Source organism: Fundulus heteroclitus, chromosome 12 (assembly GCF_011125445.2).
Source record: "Fundulus heteroclitus isolate FHET01 chromosome 12, MU-UCD_Fhet_4.1, whole genome shotgun sequence".
Classification (NCBI taxonomy): Eukaryota; Metazoa; Chordata; class Actinopteri; order Cyprinodontiformes; family Fundulidae; genus Fundulus; species Fundulus heteroclitus.
This window is the reverse complement of record NC_046372.1, coordinates 4,987,519-5,010,812: the sequence shown is the minus strand read 5'-3', so window position 1 is coordinate 5,010,812 and position 23,294 is coordinate 4,987,519. Positions and strand designations below refer to the sequence as shown.

Here is a 23,294-nt window from a genome sequence, read left to right as displayed (position 1 = left end):
TAAGCAAAATGTTCCTTTCAGAACATATTTTAATTATCTGCTTTACACACAGATAAACCAAAAGCCCTCACATGGAATGGGGGCTTGAAGTCACAAACCCTTAGCGACCTTGAGGTGTAAGTGGGAGATGTGAGACCAAGTAATTATTTTGCAAGTTATAAGTAAGTCTCAAGTCTTTCCAACCAAGTCTTGAGTCAGTTCCCAAGTAAACATATGAAAGTCCCAAGTGAAGTCCAAAGTCAAAATATGCAAGTGCTAAGTCCAAATCCTAAAATCTTAATGTTGAGTTTTAAACAAGTAATTTAACCAAATGTGCAATTTAGCTAATATATATATATATATATATATATATATGTATATAATATATATATATATATATATATATATATATATATATATATATATATATATATATATATATATATATAGAAACTTCCACCCACTCCCTTGAATATGTAAGTTCTGACTTTATGTTACAAACTCGAAATCTTCTTGTGCGTATTGAAATATCAATAAATGCTAATGCTAAATGTTAATGGAATGAAAATGCCTGAACATATTTGGAGTTGGGCAGCATAGAAGTTTGCATGTTGTTTGGATGATACCGAGCCTAGCATTTCTTTTTTAAACCAACTTTGCACTGATATCATTGATGCCACTGGATGACAGGACCTCTCTACCACTGTAGCCGTCTTTGCTGTTACCACTGGAAGCAGAAGAAAGTCAAATAAACCCGATAGATGCAGCATACAGAAGGAGGAGATATTGTCAAATGGCCAGGAGTAAAGCAGGCTAAATTGCATACCTGGTGGACAAAGATGGAAGTATCCCCTGGAAACAAACTTTATGCTTGGTTTAAGATCTCCAGTCTTTTCAAGTCAAATGGTTTGAGTCCAAGGGAAGTCATCATTCAATGGTGAGAAAGTTAAATTCAAATCCTAAGTGTTTTGTGGTTTTATTAAGCTCTATCTAAAATAATTAAATTTGTGACGAAGAAAATGACATATTGAGTATCGTACTCAACAACACAGCTTGTTTTTGAAGGACTGACGAGAAATGCTGGCGGGAAGATCACATCATAAACCCAACCCTTTGGGAAATCAAACGCCCCCTTTCACAGGAAAACATTACTTGTTAACCAGCTTGGTCTCATTCTTGATTACATCAGATATAAATGTTCATGAGAGTCAATTCCACAAAACAACTAAGGTTACGTCAAAAGTGATTGTTTTGGCAACTTATTGTGAACAACATCCATGTCTTAATTCAATTCAATTCAATTTTATTTATATAATGCCAATTCATGAAACATGTCATCTCAAGGCACTTTACAAAGTCAAATTCAAGACAGCAAGTCAGCATCTCTGGTATGTATACATTGTATCTTCATCCTAAAGATCAACACTTTTCTTTCCCTGAGCTACTGGTAAAGTAGGAACATGCAGAAAGATGTGAGCTGGATATAATCTTTCTTCCCAGTAAAGCTCCCTGATATCTGTTAGCCTCTCTAACCTTATCAACAACTTCATCCTTTTGAATCCGCTCATCACACTTCTCATTCTGCATGCTTGATTTCAGCATAAAGCTACTCTTCACTCTCTCCGGTAGTAATAAGTAAAAATCAGTGTAAAGGGAATACAGGAAAGCGGGAGATAGGGGAAAAGAAGAAGAAAGGCGAGGAAAGAGAGGAAGTGGAGGAGTGGAGAAGTATACAGGTCACTGTTTAGTTGTTTTTATAAAGTGGCAAACTGATAAAAATTGCTCACTCTTTGAATTCAATGCGATTCAATAAAACTTTGTTGCATAATATATAGAGACTTTATAATCTCTGTGTCTGTAGTTCAAAGGTGACCTAAATACTTTGAACAAGTGCAAAAAAAATCAAAAACAATGGAAGTGGCATCATCAAGAACTTGTGCTTTTGATTGCTTTTTCTTTTAGAGAAATCCATGTTTAACTAAACTGCATTTATTACAAATTCTATTTAAAAACAATCTAAAGAGAAAACAATAACCCAGATGCACTCATCCCTAGACCTCAACCGCTCTTGATATCTTTTTATCCATCCACTTTATTTAGTCATTAAATTTTGTATGTGTATGATTTTGTAGATTATGGTATGCTTGAAGGATCAAATGCCCTAAAAGAGACGGGATAACTTGAAGATGATCAGCCGTGTTACAGATAAATTAGGAATGAATAAAAGCAAACCATGGCAACTAGACTAAAACTAATCTACAGTTGTTTTTTCTTCTGTAATTTTCTTCAATAAACACTAACCTGGTTGCATGAATAGTTCACATTGTGAACATTTTCATGGTGGCAGTCACTATAACAGTCTACAACCTTGGGTCCATGAACTGTTAATTGAATTGCGTTCCCTCTGAGTAAGTCACTGCTAGGAACCAAGCAGTTATCAATGAACGGAAAATAGGAGATTACTAAATGACAAACAGCTAAGCATGATTTCAATGATAAACACGAAGACAAAATGTGGATTAATAAAATAGTGGAGTTCCATATTGTTGATTTCTAACATGCACGATTGCTTCTAATAAAAGTATTTCATTCTTGTTTTGTTGTCACTGGCTACATATCTCACTTCCTGTCATACCTTGGCTATTCAAGAGTACAAGCTAAAACTTTGCAATACAGTTGTATTAAGCTACACCTTGAAATGAACAACTGCTAAAACCAAAAGAAAAATCAATGCTAATCAAAACAGCTCCATGTATGACTCCCAGGCTTGCTTTCTTTTACAAAGTTAAATCTTCCTAAAACCTATCCAATATGCCTTTTCTTGAAGTTTATTTCAATTTATGGAAAAAGATCAACCTCAAATATTGCTGTGTTGTGCAACTGTTGACTCCAACGTTATTCCTCTGAACAGCTACCTTAAATCAATGGCTGCCAGACTGTTTTTAATCCTAAACTCTGGGGACCTGGGCTCATTATCAAGCAGGTGGGAAAACAAGAGCCAAACACATGTCAACCTTAAATCTAAGAAACCGGAGTGTCTGAGTCTTTATGCTGCTGCCAAAGTAACAGTGTGATTCATCATTACTTAGCAAGCAGAGTAATGCTGTTTGCTGTCAAGTGTGGGACTGGCTGCAGTCCAGTACATCATATTGGATCCTATTAAAGTGTCTTGTAAACACTGAGGTACAGCACTGGCCATAATACAGCTGTGTGCATACATCTTGAATGTGACCTCCCTTTAAGGCCAAACCTGTGTGAAGGTATAATGCACCAGCATCATAAGTTTGGCTATAACACAAAGAGGAAAGTACAGGTGAGTCTCCTTAAAATTGAATATAAATGAAAAGGGAATTTGGCTCAGGAATGCAATTCAAGACTTAAACTCAAAATATATACATGGCATATTCATTGCAAAAACAGTGGTAGGCAAAGAAGCCACTTAAGATCAAGCGTGAAGTTTCCACAGTTGGTCAACATTTGGAGAGTTGCGTCTGGTGATGTTGATTCACTATGTTTAATCAAGTCCAAAGTCAGTACACCCCCTTCAAAGATATCTTAGAGAAATTCATATTTCTCTCTTATAAGACACATTGTAGAGATGCTGATTTTGTTTTACAGCAGGACTTTCCTGCCCTCACCCACACAATATCCAATACGTTTGTTAATGTCCGCAGTATGCTCATAAATTGTGGGTTGCAATTTATTAATTAAGATGTCATGATTTGGGTTTTGTTATGGTTTATGTTTGTTGTTTAATTAGTTCACTCTCCTGTCATAGTATTAGCTCTGGTTTTTATTATTTGCTTATGTTCTGTTTAGTCTTAGGTTTGGTCTTTATGTTGATTTTGGTTCTGGATTAGTTTAAGTTCTGTTTTGGTTTAGTGATTCTCTTTATGTAATCGACTATGTCTTAGGTTTAGGTTCTGTACTAGTTTTGGTTAATGTTTGGGTTTTAATGTGGTTTGATTTTGTACTTTGTTTTATGTTATCAGTTTTTTCTGGCCTGCTCTGATTACTTCTGTCACCAGCCTTTATTCAGTTCACCTGCCAGCATTCTTTCATCTTCCTGTCACTCTCCTTCACCAGTCACCATCCAATCAGCTTCAGTTTTCTTCCAGCCACTTTTCCCCCCCTGATCAGCTCCACCCATTCTGGTAATTAGTTTCACTCTGTTCACCTGCTCTCCTGCACTCTGCCAGATCATTGTCTTAAATGAGCTGTTTGGTGAGTTTTGTCCAGCATTCCTTTGTCTGAAATCCTGTTGACGTTACCCGAATGCTGCCTTTTTGACATCTGAGCCACCCTGAGTCCTGATCCTAAATTTCCTGCCCTGTTCTGATAGCGTACCTGTTTACCGATCTAAGCCTGTACCTGTTTCTGATTTCTCTGCCTTTTTTTTGGACTGCCTCTGTGTACCAGTTTTTGGATTCCCGTTTTGACCATTGAGACGGTCTGTTCCTGCACTAACCAGTTCTGTTTATTAAAACCTGGTTATTCCACGTACCTCGCTTGTTTCTGGCTGAATACTGGGTCCATCTGTCCCTGTTTCATGACATAAGATTCATATGTATTCTCAGATAAAAATCTTTAAATATTAAGCTGAAGGAAAGGGGGCTTGAGCCTAATGTCCTAATAGATATGTTCATTAAATATTAAAAGTCCACACCTTTTTGAAATTCTTCATAATGAAATAATATTTTCTTAATGAACTATTGAACAAAACATCTGCTGTCGATACCAATATTAATCTGCCAGATGCAGAGATCATTGCCACCAGTATTCAGTGTCCTCTAAATTAGATTACTCACACTTTCTTTTTTTATTTATTTATCTATTTTATCTACATTCGCAAGGAAATTGGCAACATAAGTTGAACATCATTGGTCTGTTCACACACAATTGTATCTCAATCATTAAGCTGCAGCTTCAGCGGAAATGTACTATTAAGCTGCCGTGGAACCACACTTTTTGTACAATAAAACAAAGAAGTCAAAGAAGTCAAAAGAATCTGTAACTGTCCTTGTTCCTCAACTTTCTGACTAATTTCAAATAAATCTTTTGTGTGATGGCTCTTCCCAGTGACTGCGTGAAGTGGGGCTTCGCTTACCTGAATTTTCATCAACTCTCTCCTCCACGGTGTGGTCTTTCTGATGAACCCACTCACTGTTGCATTTAAAATAAATCTGCGTGGCAGGGGTCGCTTTGCAGTACAGATTGACGGGCTTATTCTTGACGATGTAGCCTTCATCGGGTTCGAACAAGAAGTGCGGTAAAGGCTCTGGAGGGTCGGAGGGGAAGGTTTCAGGGAGTTCACTCAGGCTAAGGAAATCATCCTCATCCCTCACTGTAGAAGGAGACAAAAGAGAAATGTCAAATGTTTCATTTAAACAGCTTTTCTGTTTGTTTTTCTAATCCTCCTTGATTTCAATCTGCTGGAGTAACTGTAAAATAATTTGCCCTTAGTGTGTTTAAAGAAATCTTTTTAATTTAATCCAAACCAGTTGCCTTGAAATTTGTGTCTTTACAACAAGCTATAAAATCTGTCTATGCAGTGCATTGTATGTATTTTGTTGCATATGTCCTATTCTTTTAAGTACAGAAAATAAAATTGCACCACATACAAAAGAGGTGAAAGAAAGAAGGATAAACAAACATAGCAGCTAAAAGAAGATATTGCCATGATGATAAAGAATGAAGAGATTTGCATAACTGTGACCTCATTTTATCTATTTATGAGTTGCCCCTGACCGTAGGTTCAAAATTATTCCAAATTTAACCCAGCAGTTGCTATGTAGAAGGCTAACAGTAGATTGCCAGATTTAGCTTTTGATTAGCTTGCAATTAGCCATTTAATTGCCCTTGATTGTTGCAAAGAAATTTTCTACAACCTGTGTGGACCTTTTTTAATACAAGTGCAAAATACTTAATAAGAGCTTAGAGTAAGGCCTCAACTGGTGCTGTTGTGATATAAAACTCCCACCTCCCAGACACCATATGTTGAAATGTCCCAACCCCAGTAACAGAGGAATACTGCAAAACAGTTTTATTTCATCTTATAAAGAGCGTCTCTTCTCAAATCTTTCAAGGAATTGTCAGAGAACAAAGTCGGCTAAGAACTTTGGATTCCTCAAGCAAAAACACAAATGTTGTACATTTTTATATGATCAGTTCAGTGAGATTTTTATGTTTTACTAAAATGAAACTTGTTACAACTTATTACAATATCAACATTACTACAAATAGCTTTAAAATGTGCTCCTTTGTTCCTTATTTTAGTCTTTCACGTTTTAGACACAGGAGATGATAGAGGAACAGGAAAAGTACTGACGCAACAGCTGATAGACTGGAGGAAATAATTTAACAGACATAATAGCCGCCACTGGGGGCACAGGAACCTAATCCTCCTCCTTTTTCCTGTTCCCTCTCCTCCATTGTGTTTCCACTTTGTCCAAACTTCACGCCCCCTCTTGGCCTCAATCAAAGGAACACCGACGGTGTTTTGGCGCCAGGTTTCCAAGGTCACCAAACCACACAGAATTTCAAGAGCAGGTGGGAGGTTGAGGAGGTAGGCTTTATTTTCTTTCAAACCCGTGGACACACACGGACAATAACACAATGCATATAAATTAAAGGTTCTGGCCCATACAAATGTTTTTTTTTTTTTTCTACCTAGTAGTTTTCCCCCATTCCATCGTTATTCAGGTTTAATTGAGATTATTTAGACCCAGTTTCTATGTGTGTGTGTGGGAGCTCTTTTGTATTTGTCTGTGGGAGGGAGGGGGGGGGGGGATTTTTAACACAAAATATTTTTGACACAGCTTCATACTTTTTGAGTGTGATTGCTTCAACTGTGCAAAAACACCTACAAAAAGCAACTCAAAATAAAGGTAAACATTTTTGCATGCAAGCATTCACAGTTACCATTCCCATTGTTCATCTGAGCATGCTCTTGTTTTTCTTTTCTTGGAAAACAGCAATATGCTGTGGGCTGAAGCTAAAAGCAGCTTTGGTAAAACAACACGTCCCAAACAGGGGAAAAATGAGTAGGCAGCATCTCCACTTTGATGTCACGAAGCTGACATTTTCTCCCTTAGTTCTGTAATTAGTTCTCTCAGAGTGTGAACATTGGTAGACATTTTTTACAGCATAATTTCATTATCTGAGAGAAATATTCTTCCACTCTTGGTTATTTATCCAGTGCCTTGTTCAGCCCTTTCCCCGTCAGTCATTTCCCTTGCTGCTTTGGCTCTTCTGTCACTTTTGCCATTTGTTGGTATTTTATATTTCCACAGCCCTCTGCTCTTACGCCTGTCCTGCTTTTCACTTTGCCCGGCACTCATTCTCACCCTCATCTGTCATTCAGAAAGCTGGGGGGTTCATTGCTCTGGTGCTACAGCTATAAATTATTGATTGGCACAAGAAACATGATAGCCAGAGAAGAGAGTGGGGGTATAATGGAGGAAACGGGAGGGACAAAGATACATTTTCCCATGAATAATGTCTGCTTTTTATCCTCGTCTGGACTAACTTTGCTCCTCTAGTTTTTTCACACCAACTCACACTTTTGCACTCACTATATCTTCTTTTTGCTGCTTCTCACTGTTGTTTCACAACATTTTTACTCCCGCTCCATTCTTCTCTCCTGATCGGCTGACAGAATGACTTACTGATCCTAACAGCCCAGCTCATAAACGTCCTGCCTGAATGCTGCCATCAGTAATGAATGGTAGTAGCAGAACAATGTCCACATTTGATTTAAGGTATGTTGTAAATATGTACTCAGAGTAAGAACACATTTATATCTTCACTACAGTCTGTAGGTCTGGTCACCTCAGCAAACATACCAGCTAAAGGTTTGAATATCTGTCAAAAGGTATGTTTTCAGGTAGGCCAATCCAGTGGTACTATGTAGCTATAGTAATAAATCATTGAGTCAATGACATGGAGGACAACTAAGAAAGAAGAAAAAATTTAGTGTAAATAGTTCCAGTAAACATAAACCTTATACATGACAATACAGATACAGCAGGATTAGCACACCACTCATAGGCCATGATTGGTGGTCTATATTTTTAGGCTTATTTAACACAAATAATTAATTTTTTAAGAAGCCCTCAATTCACTTGCTGTACACATTCTTATAAATGCTTATGTGCATTAGACCGCGGAATGATGGGATGACATTTTAACGAGCATAAAGTAAAGCCATTGTAACCAATCCTTATAGGGTCAAATGCAGTGCGGTTTAGATGTGTGAGTCTGCATCTTGGGTTCTGTTTACTGTGAGTGGTCTGTGATGTGTATCAGGGCAGCGGCTCTGGAAATCATGAGGTCATATTTCTTATTGTCTTATCAGATAGCTTAAATCAGCAGCAGCTGCAAAAACATAGAAGCAGTTCTGAGTACAGGCACTCTCTCACACACATCACAAGTAGACATAAAACAAGAGTTTAAACACTGGCGCGCCCGTTACCACTAATCCCCTACTGCTACCACCAGTAAACACACGAGCAAACATGGACCAGCAAAACCTACAGAACAATGCCTAAACATCACAAATACTTGTGCTAAACCACAATACAATGTATCTCATGCAAATAGACAGAGGAAAACAAATCTGCAATAACGCAAAAAGGGGAAAAAAAGTATTTGTGTACAAAATAAAACCACAGTCTTCCCTTTTGTTGGTGTGTTTTTCCTCTTTCTGACTCAAACAGACACACATTGTTTTTCTCATAAAACAGGAAAACATAAATTCCCAGTGATGGCACTCCTATTACCCAGACCGCCTCCTGTCCACAGAAACCTTGTCTACAATCATCCCTCCATATACATACCCAGATTGTTTATGCTTCAACACAACGCTTACAAAGATACAGCTAAATGTTTTCAGGGTGCAGTTTGGGGAGTTTAGGGAGGTATGGAAGGGGAAAATGCTGAGAAAAAAGTGATGGTTCACTAGTGAGGCTTGATGGTGCAGAATAGATAATGTATAATTGCAGTGGAATTGTATAGACAGCCATATTCAAAAAGTTAGAATATTATGAAAAGGTAATTTATTTCAGTAAGTAAATCCACTAAGGGCAATGATGTTTTAAAGCCTTTATTCCTTGTAAATATGATTTTTTTTCCCACCTCCAGCTAGTAAAGACATGGCAGTTAATATTAGAATATTGCATAAGACCAATAAAAAAAAATTATTAACACAGAAATGGAGGACTTAATGAAAAGTTTGTTTAGTAATGGCTTGAAGGTACATTTAATCTGACCAACAAGCCTCTTAGAAATAAATATTATAGTTTATTGAATATGACTGTATATCATATCAAATACTATCACACAGAAAAAATTGGACCGATAAATTCAACTTAACAGAAAGCCCTCACTCACAAAGATGCAGTGCTATAGGTAAAATAATGTTATCACTTTTTACTTAGAAACATTTGTTTGTTTATGTTCTTGAATCTTTTTTTCTAATAATTCTGGCATCATTCAACTATTGATGTTACATTTGAAGGTACAGCTTCATTTACTCCTTCTTGACTGAATATGCAAATTCCTTATACAGAACAAAATTTTAGCATTCACATTATCTTGTAATGCTACTTACAGTGGAATCGCCTGCTAGAAAGAAATATTCAGAGTTGGCATTTATTTAAATCTTTAAAGTATGTTTATTAATGAAACATGTTTTTACACTAAAGACATGCTGCAGTGCTGTATTTGATATGAGGACTGTTATTCTTCAAGAAGTTTGGGTTTTTGTGTATAGTTTGGGTACAAAACCAAAAATTTTGCATTATTTGGAATTTCTATTTTCAAGGACAGTCACAAACTGCTTAGGCCTGGAAGCAAAGCAGAAATAAATATTTTACCTCCAGCTATTGTGCTCCTCTGATCTTACCATCCATCTTCCTGCACTACATGAACTTTAGTTTGTGTTATTTTCCTCCATTTTGACTAGAACTGTTTGATTTAAACTAAGTGTTTTGGATAGGCATAATGGGGAAATTAACATAATGCTAGCCGAGAAGACACAAAACAACCAACCACCATGCAGTAAGGAAATAAATCCCTTTATTAAAAAGAAAATCCAACAGGTAAGTGGTACCACCAAGCTACTTGACACAGCACCCAACAGATTTATTGACGGTAATGCTGAAGGTCAAAGCCCTTTATGAAACTACAGAGAAAATTGTCACACATTGAAAGCATTTGTTTAAAACTTACTTAAGGTTTTATTCTCAGACATAGAGAAAAAAGTAGGGAAACTGAATGGGCATAATACTGCTGGCAAAAGGGATCGATATTTATAATATTGTGAATTTCAGAAATATATTATTTAAACACTAAAATGGTAAAACATCAATAATTTCAAATCCGGCAATCCTTAACCCCACATTATATAATTTCCAATAATGTAGTCATCTGTTCTGTGTGTATGTTTGCATATTTTTGCAGCATTATGTATTCATCTCTATTTTGAAGCAAAAATTGTAACCTTTTAAATTGATTTTAGATGAAAGATACTGATCAGAAAAGCGTGACCGCATGCTTAATAGAATGTGGGTCCTCCTTTTAAGGGTAGATCTGCCCTGAACGTTGAGGTTGGAAATCACATGAGCCACAAAAGTGTGCCATGATCCTTTAAGTTGGGAGGTGGGACCTTAATGGATTGGACTTATTTATAACTTGTGGAATTTGGAGGCTAAGCAAACTCCTCAAACCCTTCCCTGATATGCCACATGTATCGGGGAATACTAGCATCGCTAAGGTGGCTTGCATGCTTCAAATTAACATCCACATGGGTGGAAGGATCAAAGGTTTTCCTGCATCACACTGCCTCTGCTTGCTTGCCTTCTACTTTCTACCCCGGTAAACAATGTGCCTATACCCAGTCAGCCACATTATTTAAAAGAAAACATAATTCATCAGACCAGGAAACCTTCTAGCCTAGCTCTGTCATCTGGTTATGTTGCTCACATGCCCACTGTTGGGCATGGGTCACCAATGGCATCCTGACTTGTCTGCAGGTATGCAGACCCATACTCTGCAAACTGACACCTTTCAATCACAATCACTAAAGACTTATTCAACAACAGTGATAAGAGTACTGCAAACTAGGATAAAACCAGTGGAGTTGCAGTTTTAAGATGATTTCACCCAGTCATTTGCCATCACAATTCCAAAGTAATTGAAATGTTCCACTCCTAAAATAATACTCACCTGCTTAACACCCACAAATAATTGTCATGATAAAAGGACAATCAAGGCTATTCACGTCACCTGGAGTCATTATGTTATACTGGTCGTTTACTTGTAACTGAGACTGATTGCTAAACCATGTACATATAACGACAAAAATAAACCTAAGACGATAGACTAGAACACGCACAGCATGATACTTGTCAGAGCCAGTAATTTATCTGCAAGGCACTCAGAGCTAGGCAATTCAAAAATTGTATAAATGACTTGAATGCTAGTTAATCTCAGAGTGGAGCAGACGGTGACAGCTGGCTGGTGTCCTCTGACTTTCGACTTGCCTGACACAGAAAGCCACAACTAAATCTTGAAACTAGATTTACGTCTCTGGGTATGGAGGAGTGACTCAGAAAGGCTCCAGCTGGCCTCACTTAAAAGAACATAAGAGAGGAACTATTTGCAGAGTGAAAGAAATAATAAATCTGAGGTATCCAGGTGGCAACAGAGGTGAAAACGCATTCTATAAACAACACTGAGGTCTATGTTGTTGAATTTCCTCAAACTCCTTGTATATAGAGTGTCAGAAAAAAAGGTTTGGCAAGAAAGAAATGTGATAAACTATTTTTTAAATTGTGTAAATTCTCACGTTGCACAGGGGACAGTTCTTAGCAAAGTCGTTGTGCAGCAAGAAGGTCCTGGGTTTGAATCCGGACCAGTGGCATTTCTGCATGGAGTTTGGATGTGTTCCTCATGGATGCAAGGGATCTATTCAGATCCTTTGGCTCGTCCCATAATGCAACAACATGCATGTTAGGTTAATCAGCCTCTGTAAATTGCCCTCAAGTTGGAGTTTGTGTTTGTGTGTGAATGGATTTGGTGTGAATGCAAAATTATCGTAAGGACGTGATGGAATTATTATTTTCTTTAATTTAGATTAATTTTGGCTCTTTATGTAACGTATTCAAATAGTCTGTAGAAAGTGAACAGCACAAAGGAGGAATGGGACCCATAGAAAAATAAAGTAAAACATAAAGATTCATAAAGTAAGCTAATCTAACTGAGAAAATCTATATTATCTCAAACGACACTTGGCTGATAAGGACACTCACAAGCACATTCAAAGTTGGACACACATCATGCAAATAGAATGGGGCCCACGCCCATTTTAAGCAGCGGGCAGATGATGTGTGGGTGTTTGCAGGTAGGCAGTGTGACAGCTCTCAGTAGCTATTTTTTTAATGGAAGCCTCTGCCAAGAATTACTTGCACATAAACACACACACACATTCCACTGAGATCTAACTGTACTTTCACTTTGCCCTTTGCATTCGTTATTAGCTCCTGAAATACTGTATTAGCTAAACGTCTACCTCTACAGTATCATTATCTTTACTGCTCTCTGTTTCATCGTTTAATCTACCCTTAAATTTATTCCCATCCTTTGACCATCCTTTTGTATTTGTTTTTTATGCTATTTGTGACTCAGTGATTTTGAAAAGGAATCAATTTTCGAGTTCAGAGCTGGCGGAAAGTGCACATTATGCCTCTTTTGTCCCGGAGTCCCCCTTAAGCCAGTGCTTATCTTCAGTTTCTGCAGGGCAAGACAGCACAGATACACCTCACTGGACACCTCATGATGGTAGGCAGCAGGGGTTTATATCTGAATCAGCTCTTTCAAAGTTGAGCACCAGGCCAATAGGCTTTGCTTACAGTTTTTCTGTGCGCATCTTTCATGTGACACAGTGTGTGGGTGGTAGTCGAAATGTCACACTATCGGCCACTGTGGTCCCGGTTAGGCCAGATGAGAGCTGCTTGAAACTGAAATTTAACCGACAGTTAAGCCAAAGACTGGCTTAACTGTCAGTTTCAATTTCTTCTCCTCTCCCTTAATTGGGTTACTGGATCAACAACCAGTAATGTCAGATCCAGAAGAGTGGTTACAATCCAATGCCATATTTGTCATTCTGATCTCATTACTCTTCTTCAGTCATACAACAGTATTTAACACCCACAGTACTTTAGGCAGACAGTCAATAAAAGCTAACACTGCAATCACATATTTATGGTGTTTTTATATCACTGCTTTCATCACTGACTTTTAGTGACCATTAATACAAAATAGGACCCAACAAATTATGTTATCTTTGTACCAAACACAGAGAACCACATGTATTCCTGCAGAAATCCCCACAAGTGTAAATATATATGATCTGGTGGCCTGATCAGCATACCAACTACAGCTTTTAGAAATGTAAAAGCACAACAGCTGAAAAATCATTGTTTCTTAAGATTTTTTAGGCAATGCCCAGGAAATCATTGCATGAATATGTTTTGTTTTTGTTGGAGATTTTGTTCTTCTCTGGGGATTTTAATATTGTTTTAGCTCCCTGCAACACTACTCTGAATATTGTCTTAAAACAAATATTTGCTTCCTTTTACTAAATAGTATGTTTCTATACTAAATATCGGATTCCAATTGAAAGTGGTGTAAATAGCTATTCTGCACCAGTAGGTCGGTATATCATTAAGATTCCCAACATTAATATTTAAAAAGAACATTCAAAAAAGTTAGAGCCACTAAAAAGTATTCTAAAAGAGTTGTAAATCCCAGGAATCATCTTGCCCTAATACAATAATTGTAATAGGACGTAATATAGGAAGTGATATAAATGTATAGAAAAAAAGATTATTTAAATCAGATAAAACATTTATTTTAGAAAATATATTATAATACAAAAAAGTTTGACTACCAAGAGAAATAGAAAGCAAATGTAAATTAGCAATTGGCCTGTAGGAGATTCTTTTGGTATGATAAGCTTGAATACAAATACCACAGTTTTATGGTACTATTTAAGGGTGGGATAAGATCTCATGGGGTGAGATCTTGTGATATTTAAATGTAACAACACTGAAGTGCTGTGCTATTGTTGTCAGCATGTGAAATTGTCTAGTGAAGCAGATGTGTCTATCGTGAACTCCGAATTTGAAGTGATGTGACTTAAGCTTAAAATGTTGCTGGATCTAAATTTGGCACATTTATTCTGCTATAACAGAGGCAGAACTTCCTGCTTCATTCTGTTGTGTAGACAAAAGTCTGCTCACACTGCTCTTTGCTCTTTGAAAACATTTATAAACTGCCATACTTGGTCTTTTTAATTGAGCGACAAGTGGAGTAGTCTTCTTTCAACCAGATGAGCAGCAGTGTGAGATTTTTCCCAATTGAGATGACTTTAAATCATAAGAGTTATATTACAGAAAATTAGAAGTTTAAGACAAAATTGTAACACCTTGGTCTGAGGTATGGCAACGGAGCAAAGCACAAATCACTACAGCCCGTTTTCAGACAAAGAGGCAGATGAAATTTTTCTTGTCACAAGCATATAATGCATTTCATTTGGTATCACATACTCATAACCTCATGCAGATGAAATATCTCATGGATATGTGTAGTCCTATGTAAGCTTATGAGGGTAAAACTTGTGCAAGTTGATGCGTAATGTTATCTACCAGATGGATTCTGTCTCTCTTATCTCAGGGCCTGGGGGGATGCAAGGCTTTGCTTTCATTCACATTCTACTATCACAGCTTAGCATCGCTATTAATACAAGCAGCCAGCGCAGGGCAATACATTAGAATATCAAAACACTGGCAGAGGAAGGACTTCTATTTTCAGGGAGATAGGTTGACGTTTTCTCTGGGAGTCTGAAAGCTTAAGAGTATGGGTGGTTGTTAGAATGTGAGTGTGTCTCTGTTCAAAATGTGTGTTTGCGTACTTTTAAGCTGTCAGGTTTGAAAACTAACAGTTGATTCCTGTCAATCGTAATGAATATAGCATTTTATCTTTGTCCAGTATGTTTATTCAAACAATTTCAGTTGTTCTGAGAACTTTGAGAACTCGCCAATATCTCCATTTTTGCACACCCTCTGCCCTTTTTCTTTTTCTTTCACCCTGCTTTCTCTCTATTTTTGCTTTGGAGTAATGGCATAGATTTAGTCATCCATCTTTCTTAGGTCACTTCCCCAGAGGCACATCGACTTCTACCCACCCAGCCACTTTTTGCAACACAGGATCTCTTCCTTTCAGACCTTTTTAAAAATATTTCTGTCCTTCCTTTGCAATCTTCTTATCCATTATGCCATATTGTGCAACCAATTTCCATCAGAAAAGGACTATTCTGCTCAGTTTTTCACATGATTCTTTGTTGAGGGAAAACCACGGACAAGCAGCCCAACACACACAATATGATGGCCTGAAATCAATTAATGAAGGCTTAAAGGCTTACTTCATTTGAACATTTTCCCATGTTTTAGTTATTTTACTCAGAGCTGAAGATAAAATTGGATCAGGAAAAATTCTCCATCTGGAAGCTCACCATATTTCTTCCTTTATTTTTTATCCTTTCTCTTTAATTCCAATTTCACAACTTGGTTCATCTTTCCTGTCTAAACAGCCTGTCTTCCTCCCCTGCTGTGTCTCTCCTTTCCTCCACAATCCTCCCTCTATATTTTCCCTTCGTCTTTCTGGCATATATCTTTATGTTGTGCTCTTAATCTGTGTTCCCTGCCTTAACACTTTCTCCTTTCACAAAAATGTTGACTTTTCACTTGGTACTGCAGCATCTTTCTCCCTCTCTCCTTCTTCTCTTACTCCATCTTTCTTCTTTTTTGTCGCCATGTTACTTGGTCTTCATTTTCTTTCCTATCCCCATCCCTTCTTAGGTCAGTATAAATAGAGCCACAAGGCAAGGAAGTTTTATAATGGACTTCAGTGTCTGACACTATTACAGAAATATTACAGACCAAAATACACTATTATCTTTTTCTGCAATTTTTTCATACATATGCCTTATGTGCCAGCAACTGCTCTCTTGTTTGCCTCAATAGTGTATACATTGTAAATATAACCAACAAATAAACGTGGTAATTCTACTTCTGTGTTAAGTATTCCGATGTTTTCTTAACCTGTGAGTCAAACCATTTGTTGAACTTCTTTCCCAACTGTAGGGGAAAATAGGCTTGTTATCATATTTACTCATTTCCCATATTCTCTTGAAAAAATGCAGGGCTTTCAAACCAACATACTGTACATCTTACTTTTATTGTTGACATATTTATTGTAAACGCACAGTTTAGTTAGAAGCTAACAAGCCAACTCATACCCTTGTTGATATACAGTAGATTACAATAATAGATGCAGGCAGTGATCCAAGGCCATTTTTAGAATACCAACATATGGTATTTTGGCTTGCCATGGTGTTAGCACGTGTATAAAATGTGTATAAAAAGCCTGTGGATGTCTGTCTTAGCTAAAGATATAATTGTTAATGCTTCCTTATCACAAAAATAAAAGCGCAATGTTGGAGAGTTATTTCTCTAAAGCAGCATATCACAGGCACGCATTACAGAAACACAAAAGGGTTATGGGGTATACTTATGAGCCAAAAGCCCTAAATGTAGACAAAACATGCAAAACCCAGGAATTTAAAGAGGTTGTGTTTTTCTATGACTGTATGCTTTTTTTCCCCATGTAATGAACATTTGCTTCACTGTGGTACAAAAATAAGTAATGGCTATTCCTCAAGAGTTTACTGTGAACAAGAATTCTGAGAACACTACATGTCATGGACGTAAGACTAAACTGAAATGTTATAAGTATGTTTTAATGGTGAATGTATTGCAGAATATTTATTTATTTAAAAAGGGACAGTACATATTAATGAACATACATATCATAGGTAAATATGCCAGATTGTAGCCATTGGCTTATTTCCATCTGTGATCCTTGGACAGGTTGATGTTAATATCCATCCATCCATCCATCCATCCATACATCCATCCTCTTCCGCTTATCCGGGGTCGGGTCGCGGGGGTAGCAGCTTCAGTAGGGAGGCCCAGACGTCCCTCTCCCCAGCCACTTGGGCCAGCTCATCTGGGGGAATCACAAGGCGTTCCCAAGCCAGCCAAGAAACTTAGTCCCTCCAGTGTGTCCTGGGTCTCCCTCAGGGTCTCCTCCCGGTGGGACATGACCAGAACACCTCACCAGTGAGGCGTCCAGGAGGCATCCTAACCAGATGCCCGAGCCACCTCAATTGGCTCCTCTCGACGTGGAGGAGCAGCGGCTCTACTCTGAGTCCTCCCCGGATGACTGAGCTCCTCACCCTATCTCCTAGGGAGAGCCCAGACACACTACGGAGAAAACTGATTTTGGCCGCTTGTATCCGGGATCTCGTTCTTTTAGTCATGACCCAAAATTCATGACCATAGATGAGGATAGAACTGGTAAATCGAGAGCTTTGCCTTTTGGCTCAGCCCTCTCTTTACCACAACGGACCGGTACAGCGCCTGCTTCACAGCAGACACAGCACCAATTCGCCTCTCGATCTCCCGCTCCATCTTCCCCTTATTCGTGAACAAGACCCCAAGATACTTAAACTCCTCCACTAGGGGCAAGCGCATCCTCCCCAACCCGGAGAAGGAACTCTACCCTTTATAAGGCTCAAGATGATCTCGGATTTGGAGGCAGTGATCCTAATCCGGGCCTCTTCACACTCGGCTGCGAACTGCTGCAGTGGGAGCTGTAGATCACGCTCTGATGAAGCCAATAGAACCATGTCATCCACGAATAGCAGAAACGCAATCCTAAGGCCACCAAAACAGATCCCTTCAACACCTTGGCTGCGCCTAGAACATCTGTCCGTAAAAGTTAAGAACAGAATTGTGACAAAGGGCAACCTTGGCGTTCAACTCTCACTGGAAACAAGTCCGACTTACTGCAAGCAATGCGGACCAGACTCTGACACCGGTCGTACAGAGACCTGACGGCCCGGTGTGCCATACCCCTGCAGGACCCCCCACAGGACCCCCCCAAGGGACACGGTCGACTGCCTTCTCCAGATCCACAAAGCACATGTAGACTGGTTGGACAAACTCTCATGCAACTTCCAGGATCCTGCTGAGGGTGTAGAGCTGATCCAGTGTTCCACAGCAAGGATGCAAACCGCACTGCTCTTCCTGAATCTGAGATTCAACTATTCAACAGACCCTCCTTTCCAGAACCCCGGAATAGACCTAACCAGGGAGGCTTAAGAGTGTGATTCCTCTGTAATTGGAACACACCCTCCGGTCCCCCTTTTAAAATAGGGGGACCAACACCCCACTCTGCCAATCCAGGGGAACTGCCCCCGATCTCCATGCAATGTTGCAGAGTTGTGTTAACCAAAACACAGCCCAACAACATCCAGAGACTTAAGGTACTCAGGGCGAATCTTATCCACCCCGGGGCCTTGCCACCGAGGAGCTTTTAAATCACCTAGGTGACCTCAGCACCAGAGATGGGAGAACCTGATCCAGAGTCCCCAGGCTCTGCTTCCTCAGTGGAAGACATGTTGGTGGGATTAAGGAGGTCTTCGAAGTATTCCACCCACCAAAGTATTCCACCCACTGACATGAGGTCAGCAGCACACCACCACCACTATAAACAGTGTTGGTACTGCACTGCTTCCCCCTCCCAAGACGCCAGATAGTGGACCAGAATCGCTTCGTAGCCATACGAAAGTCTTCTCCATGGCCTCTCCGAACTCTTCCCACGCCCGAGTTTTTGCCTCAGCAACCAGCCGAGCCACCTGCCGCTTTGACTGCCGGTACACATCAGCTGCTTCCGGAGTCCCACAGGCCAATAAAGCCCGAAAGGACTCCTTCTTCAGCTTGACAGCTTCCCTCACCGCTGGTGTCCACCAGTGTGTTTGAGGGTTGCCGCTGCGACATGCACTGACAACCTTGCGGCCACAGCTCCGACTAGCGGCCTCAACAATAGAGGCGGCGAACATGGTCCACTCAGACTCGATGTCCCCCACCTCCCTCGGGACATGTTCAATGCTCTCTCGGAGGTGGGAGTTAAAGCTCCATCTCACGGGGGAATCTTGTCAGCAAACCCTGACAATACGTTTGGGCCTACCAGGTCTGACCGGCTTCCTTCCCCACCATCAGAGCCAGCTCACCACTCTCTCCACCCGAGTGTCCAAGACCTGCGGCCGCAGGTCAGATAAAACAACAACGTTTATCATTGAACTACGGTCTAGGGTGTCCTGGTGCTAAGAGCACATATGGACACCCTTATGCTTGAACATGGTGATGTTAACATTAAATTTTAAATAAAATAAACATAAGACACATACATTAAAAAAAGAACAGACAGAAACTATATTTTAGGGTCACTCCCAACGGCAAACTACACACAAGATAGACTCAGGACGAAGACAGACAGCAGCAATTACGTATTAATATACTCAAAAGGTTTGTTAACATTTTCTTGTAACTTTGCACTAGCCTTAAAGTGCAAGGTGTATTGCACATACCCTAAAGTGCAAATATACTGCAAATATACTGCAGTAGATTTGCAGTATATTTCCAAATATGAAACGGAAATATATTTATATTTAATATCCATCCATCCATTTTCCGTCACGCTTGTCCCATGTGGGGTCACGAGGGCTGCTGGTGCCTATCTCCAGCAATTAATGAGTGAGAGGCGGGGTACACCCTGGACAGGTATTATATTTGATATAATATATCAAATATAAATGTATCCAGCTTCTCAAGCAGGCACTTTTCTATAGTCTAGCCTAGCGTATCCCATTTTTTTCAGCTAAGAATATAACAGTGAATACCCAACATGTTGACTTAAAATAGCTTTAAGGTGATTAGCTGGACTGTGATTTAGTCACTCATATTTAGTCACAACACAGAAGCCTATTCAAATGCATTCAATGTTCCAGTGACAACTTCTGTTCTTTTGAGTGGAGTCATAGTCATTCTTGACACTGCTACTTGTATCAGGAAAAAAGATTTCATGTAAATGATCACAAGAGAAAACATATTTATTTTCAGCAATGAACTTTTGCTAATTGCTAATTGCTTTGCCTGCCTTCCTCTCTGTCTTCGCTACAATTTATTATTATTTATTTGTTTTTGTTGCTTAGAATCAATCATTATTCACCATCATCCTGCGGCTCCTAAGCTCTTGTCTGCACTTTGGTCCTGTTATGGCCCCACAAAACAAGACAACATAGGTTTTTGATCATGGTCTCATTTATGCACCTCAAAAAGAACTGAGATGCTTGTTACTTGAAGTTTTGAAAAAAATCTAATTGAAGAGGATGATGGGACAATTTTTTTTCTTCAAGACCACCGGCAGGCTAAGATTTGTTTGTCTAATTTAAATGCCTCGATGTTTGAGAGTGAGATAAAACGGACACTAAAGTTCCCATCCAGGAGAAAACTTCCCAGTCTAAATAAGGTAAGGCACTAGCTGTAATTAGCTCAATGTAAACTACGTAATGGACATAGAACCATAGATCCTCCTTCTGGCGCCTGTGTAATGGTGTGGGTGAATTTTTCTTCCCATACTTTGGGAACTCCTTAGCATTGAGCAGGATATTCCACCAAGTCACAAAATTCAGGTAATCTCAAGCTGTTTTCTTGAACATGACAAGGAGTTCACTGTACTTTAATGGCCTCAACAATTGGCATATCTCAATCCAATAACAACTATTATCTCAGTGTGGACAAAACAGATTTTAAACACAAGTTATTTTTGTTGAAGCAAAATAATTGTGTCCAGGAGATATAATTTTCAATACTGTGTTTTAGTTCATTCTGTACAAAATAGAGCACAAATTAAGTGACAAATTAACTGGTGTACATGCAAATTATTTTCTGAGAAAAACAAAACACTGCTTTCAAAGATCAGTGTCAGACACTATAATTGTTATTTATGTTTATTTTTTGTGTGTTCTGGGATACTACATTCCAATAATCAAAAACAAAACCCAATGTTGATAAACAAAGGGCAAAATTTTATTATAAATGAATGACCAGATGTACTTTAAGTAGGCCCTATACATAGTTTTTCATGATTTGAGTCAAAACATTAAAAAATAGGTTCCAGCATACAGTGTGTGCTTTGCAGCATCATAAATAGTAACCTTGCATATTTGGTATGTTACTGGCTCCTATTTACTGCTTGCTTGGGACTCTAAGTTAATTTGGGTTGCTTGGGTAAACTGCTTTGGTCTTCATAACAAACATTTGGTCATGTCTGTTGTTGTGGATAAATGGATTTTTTAAGCATTGCCCACAGGCATGTAATTTTTTAGGAAGTTTATAATCTGCAACAACATAATTTCAAGTAAATGCAAGTTAAATTTGATAATATCAAACCACATTTATTAGGAATTCTGTATAGGCTACACATTGGCTTCTTGTTTCTTTCTCATGCTGTGTGTTAGTTTGGAAACACTGCAACCTACATTAATTTCAGAACATAATTCTCCTTTGACAACATTTAATGAATGAAAACAACAACATAAATTAAAAAGTCAGAATCTTAAACTTTCTGTGTGTTTGTGTATTTTTTCCCCTTTCCAATTAGTGCTAAAAGCAATAAGTAAGTAAGAAGCCTTTGAGAAGTACTAAATGTGAGGAGATTAGTGTGGCTGAGCAAAACAAAGGTTAGAAGTTCAAATCCTGAGGTGAACAAGTGACTGAGTCACACCGTTTATGTGAATCGATCTAGAAAAAAGATGGATCTGTTGATAAGGTTGAAGTTGCCCCGCAGCTACTGGCGCTGCGTGACTGGGTCTTTTTAGAAAGGACCCCACACAAAGCAGCATTTTTTTTTTGGGGGGGGGGGAGATAACAAGAGGTTAGTTAGTTAACTGCAGTCAAAAGGTCAAAGATGATGAAGCCTTCAGCTGCAAGTGTATTTGGACGTGCATGTGTAGGTTGTAAAGGAGTTACATTTGCACTAGTGTGTGCCCCGTTTGTGTGTGTAAGTCAGCCATAAAGAAGATGTGTTGTTTGATGAAAGAGCTTCTGTTCAGGTGGATGTTGAGGTCAGGAGTTGAAATGGTGCAGAGGGGCTAAAGGAGAGAAGTCATTGCATGACTGAATCTGTTTGCAGTAGGTAGCACTGTCAGAGAACTGATGAATGGGTTATAAGACTTTCAGCCTCGTAAGCTCAAAGGTAATGGACTACAGCTGAGTGAGCCGACACTGTTGTTTTCTGAGAACTAACTGAGAAATTCCAAATAGTGAAAGATAGGATGTTTTCATACAAATATAATTCATCCAAACAGCAGTCAGTTGGAGTTTTACTAGCTTTTTTTAATTCAGAGTATTAGTAGTAGTTGAAGGATGTAGGACTGTAAGATGATTGTTTTTTTCCCAAGTTTTAGATTATGAGGTAGGGATGTCGGTTAGGATATATACCATATTTTTCTGACCATAAAGTGCACCAGATTTTAAGGCACACCGTGAATTAACGTGTCAATATGTGTCTTTGTCCACATTGGATTATTAGGCACACTTAATATTCTTCCCAAGTGTGTAATATCACCCCGCCCCTTCACCTACACAGCTCTCTCCTGAGAGGGAGAGCTATCTGTCTCTGCCGGGAGGACAGAGAAATTGGACTACACTGCCCTGTTTCTAACATGAGGCCAAAATAAACCTAACTTTTACATTGAATTAACTTACTAGGTTTATTGTTGCTAGCGCGTACTCCGGTCACGTATATACTGTGTGCATACTGTGAGCTTGGCGGAATCCGTGCTGACTCTCCACGGACGTTTTACCCGTTTTACCCTAGTTGAGTATACTGTTGCCTACATTTCTTGTGGTAAATTCCTACAATTCCCAAACTTTCTGCCAGTGGGACAAAGTGGCAGAATGGATTGTAAAATATGTGATTAGCTAGCTGAGCACCTAGAGCTGTTTCTTTTCCAGCAGGCTCCCACCGCACACCAGTGAGACCAGAGAGGGAATGTGATGCTGCACGTCCTTACAGCCACCTGCTGGGAGCAACTCCGTAGCTCATAGCAAGGAGGAAAGCAGAACAGAGTAACACGACATAGGACCTAACAACTCACTGTGGCCAGCTGGCTGATTAAATAGAGGTGGAAAGCAAAAGGGACAGCAGGTGGAGCCATTGCAAATTTTCAGCTGGTGTGGTTTGCTTTCATGCTGCACTTTGTTAAATATACCAAATACCAGATACAGATTTTAGCCATTTGATGATGTCATGCTTACAAAGATGTCAAGCAAGGTTGTAACAAT

General features: G+C 39.0%; 1 protein-coding gene across 3 annotated transcripts in view; it reads right to left on the bottom strand.

The window, feature by feature from the left end:
- The window catches only part of LOC105939939 (netrin receptor UNC5C), a 262,858-nt gene that overhangs the window by 131,685 nt on the left and 107,879 nt on the right, over positions 1 to 23,294 (bottom strand). For all 3 annotated transcript variants that reach the window (XM_036143780.1, XM_036143777.1, XM_036143778.1), the window contains exon 2: positions 5,087 to 5,323. In XM_036143780.1, coding sequence (XP_035999673.1) covers positions 5,087 to 5,323 — 237 coding nt within the window. The remainder of the gene's footprint in view (positions 1 to 5,086; positions 5,324 to 23,294) is intronic.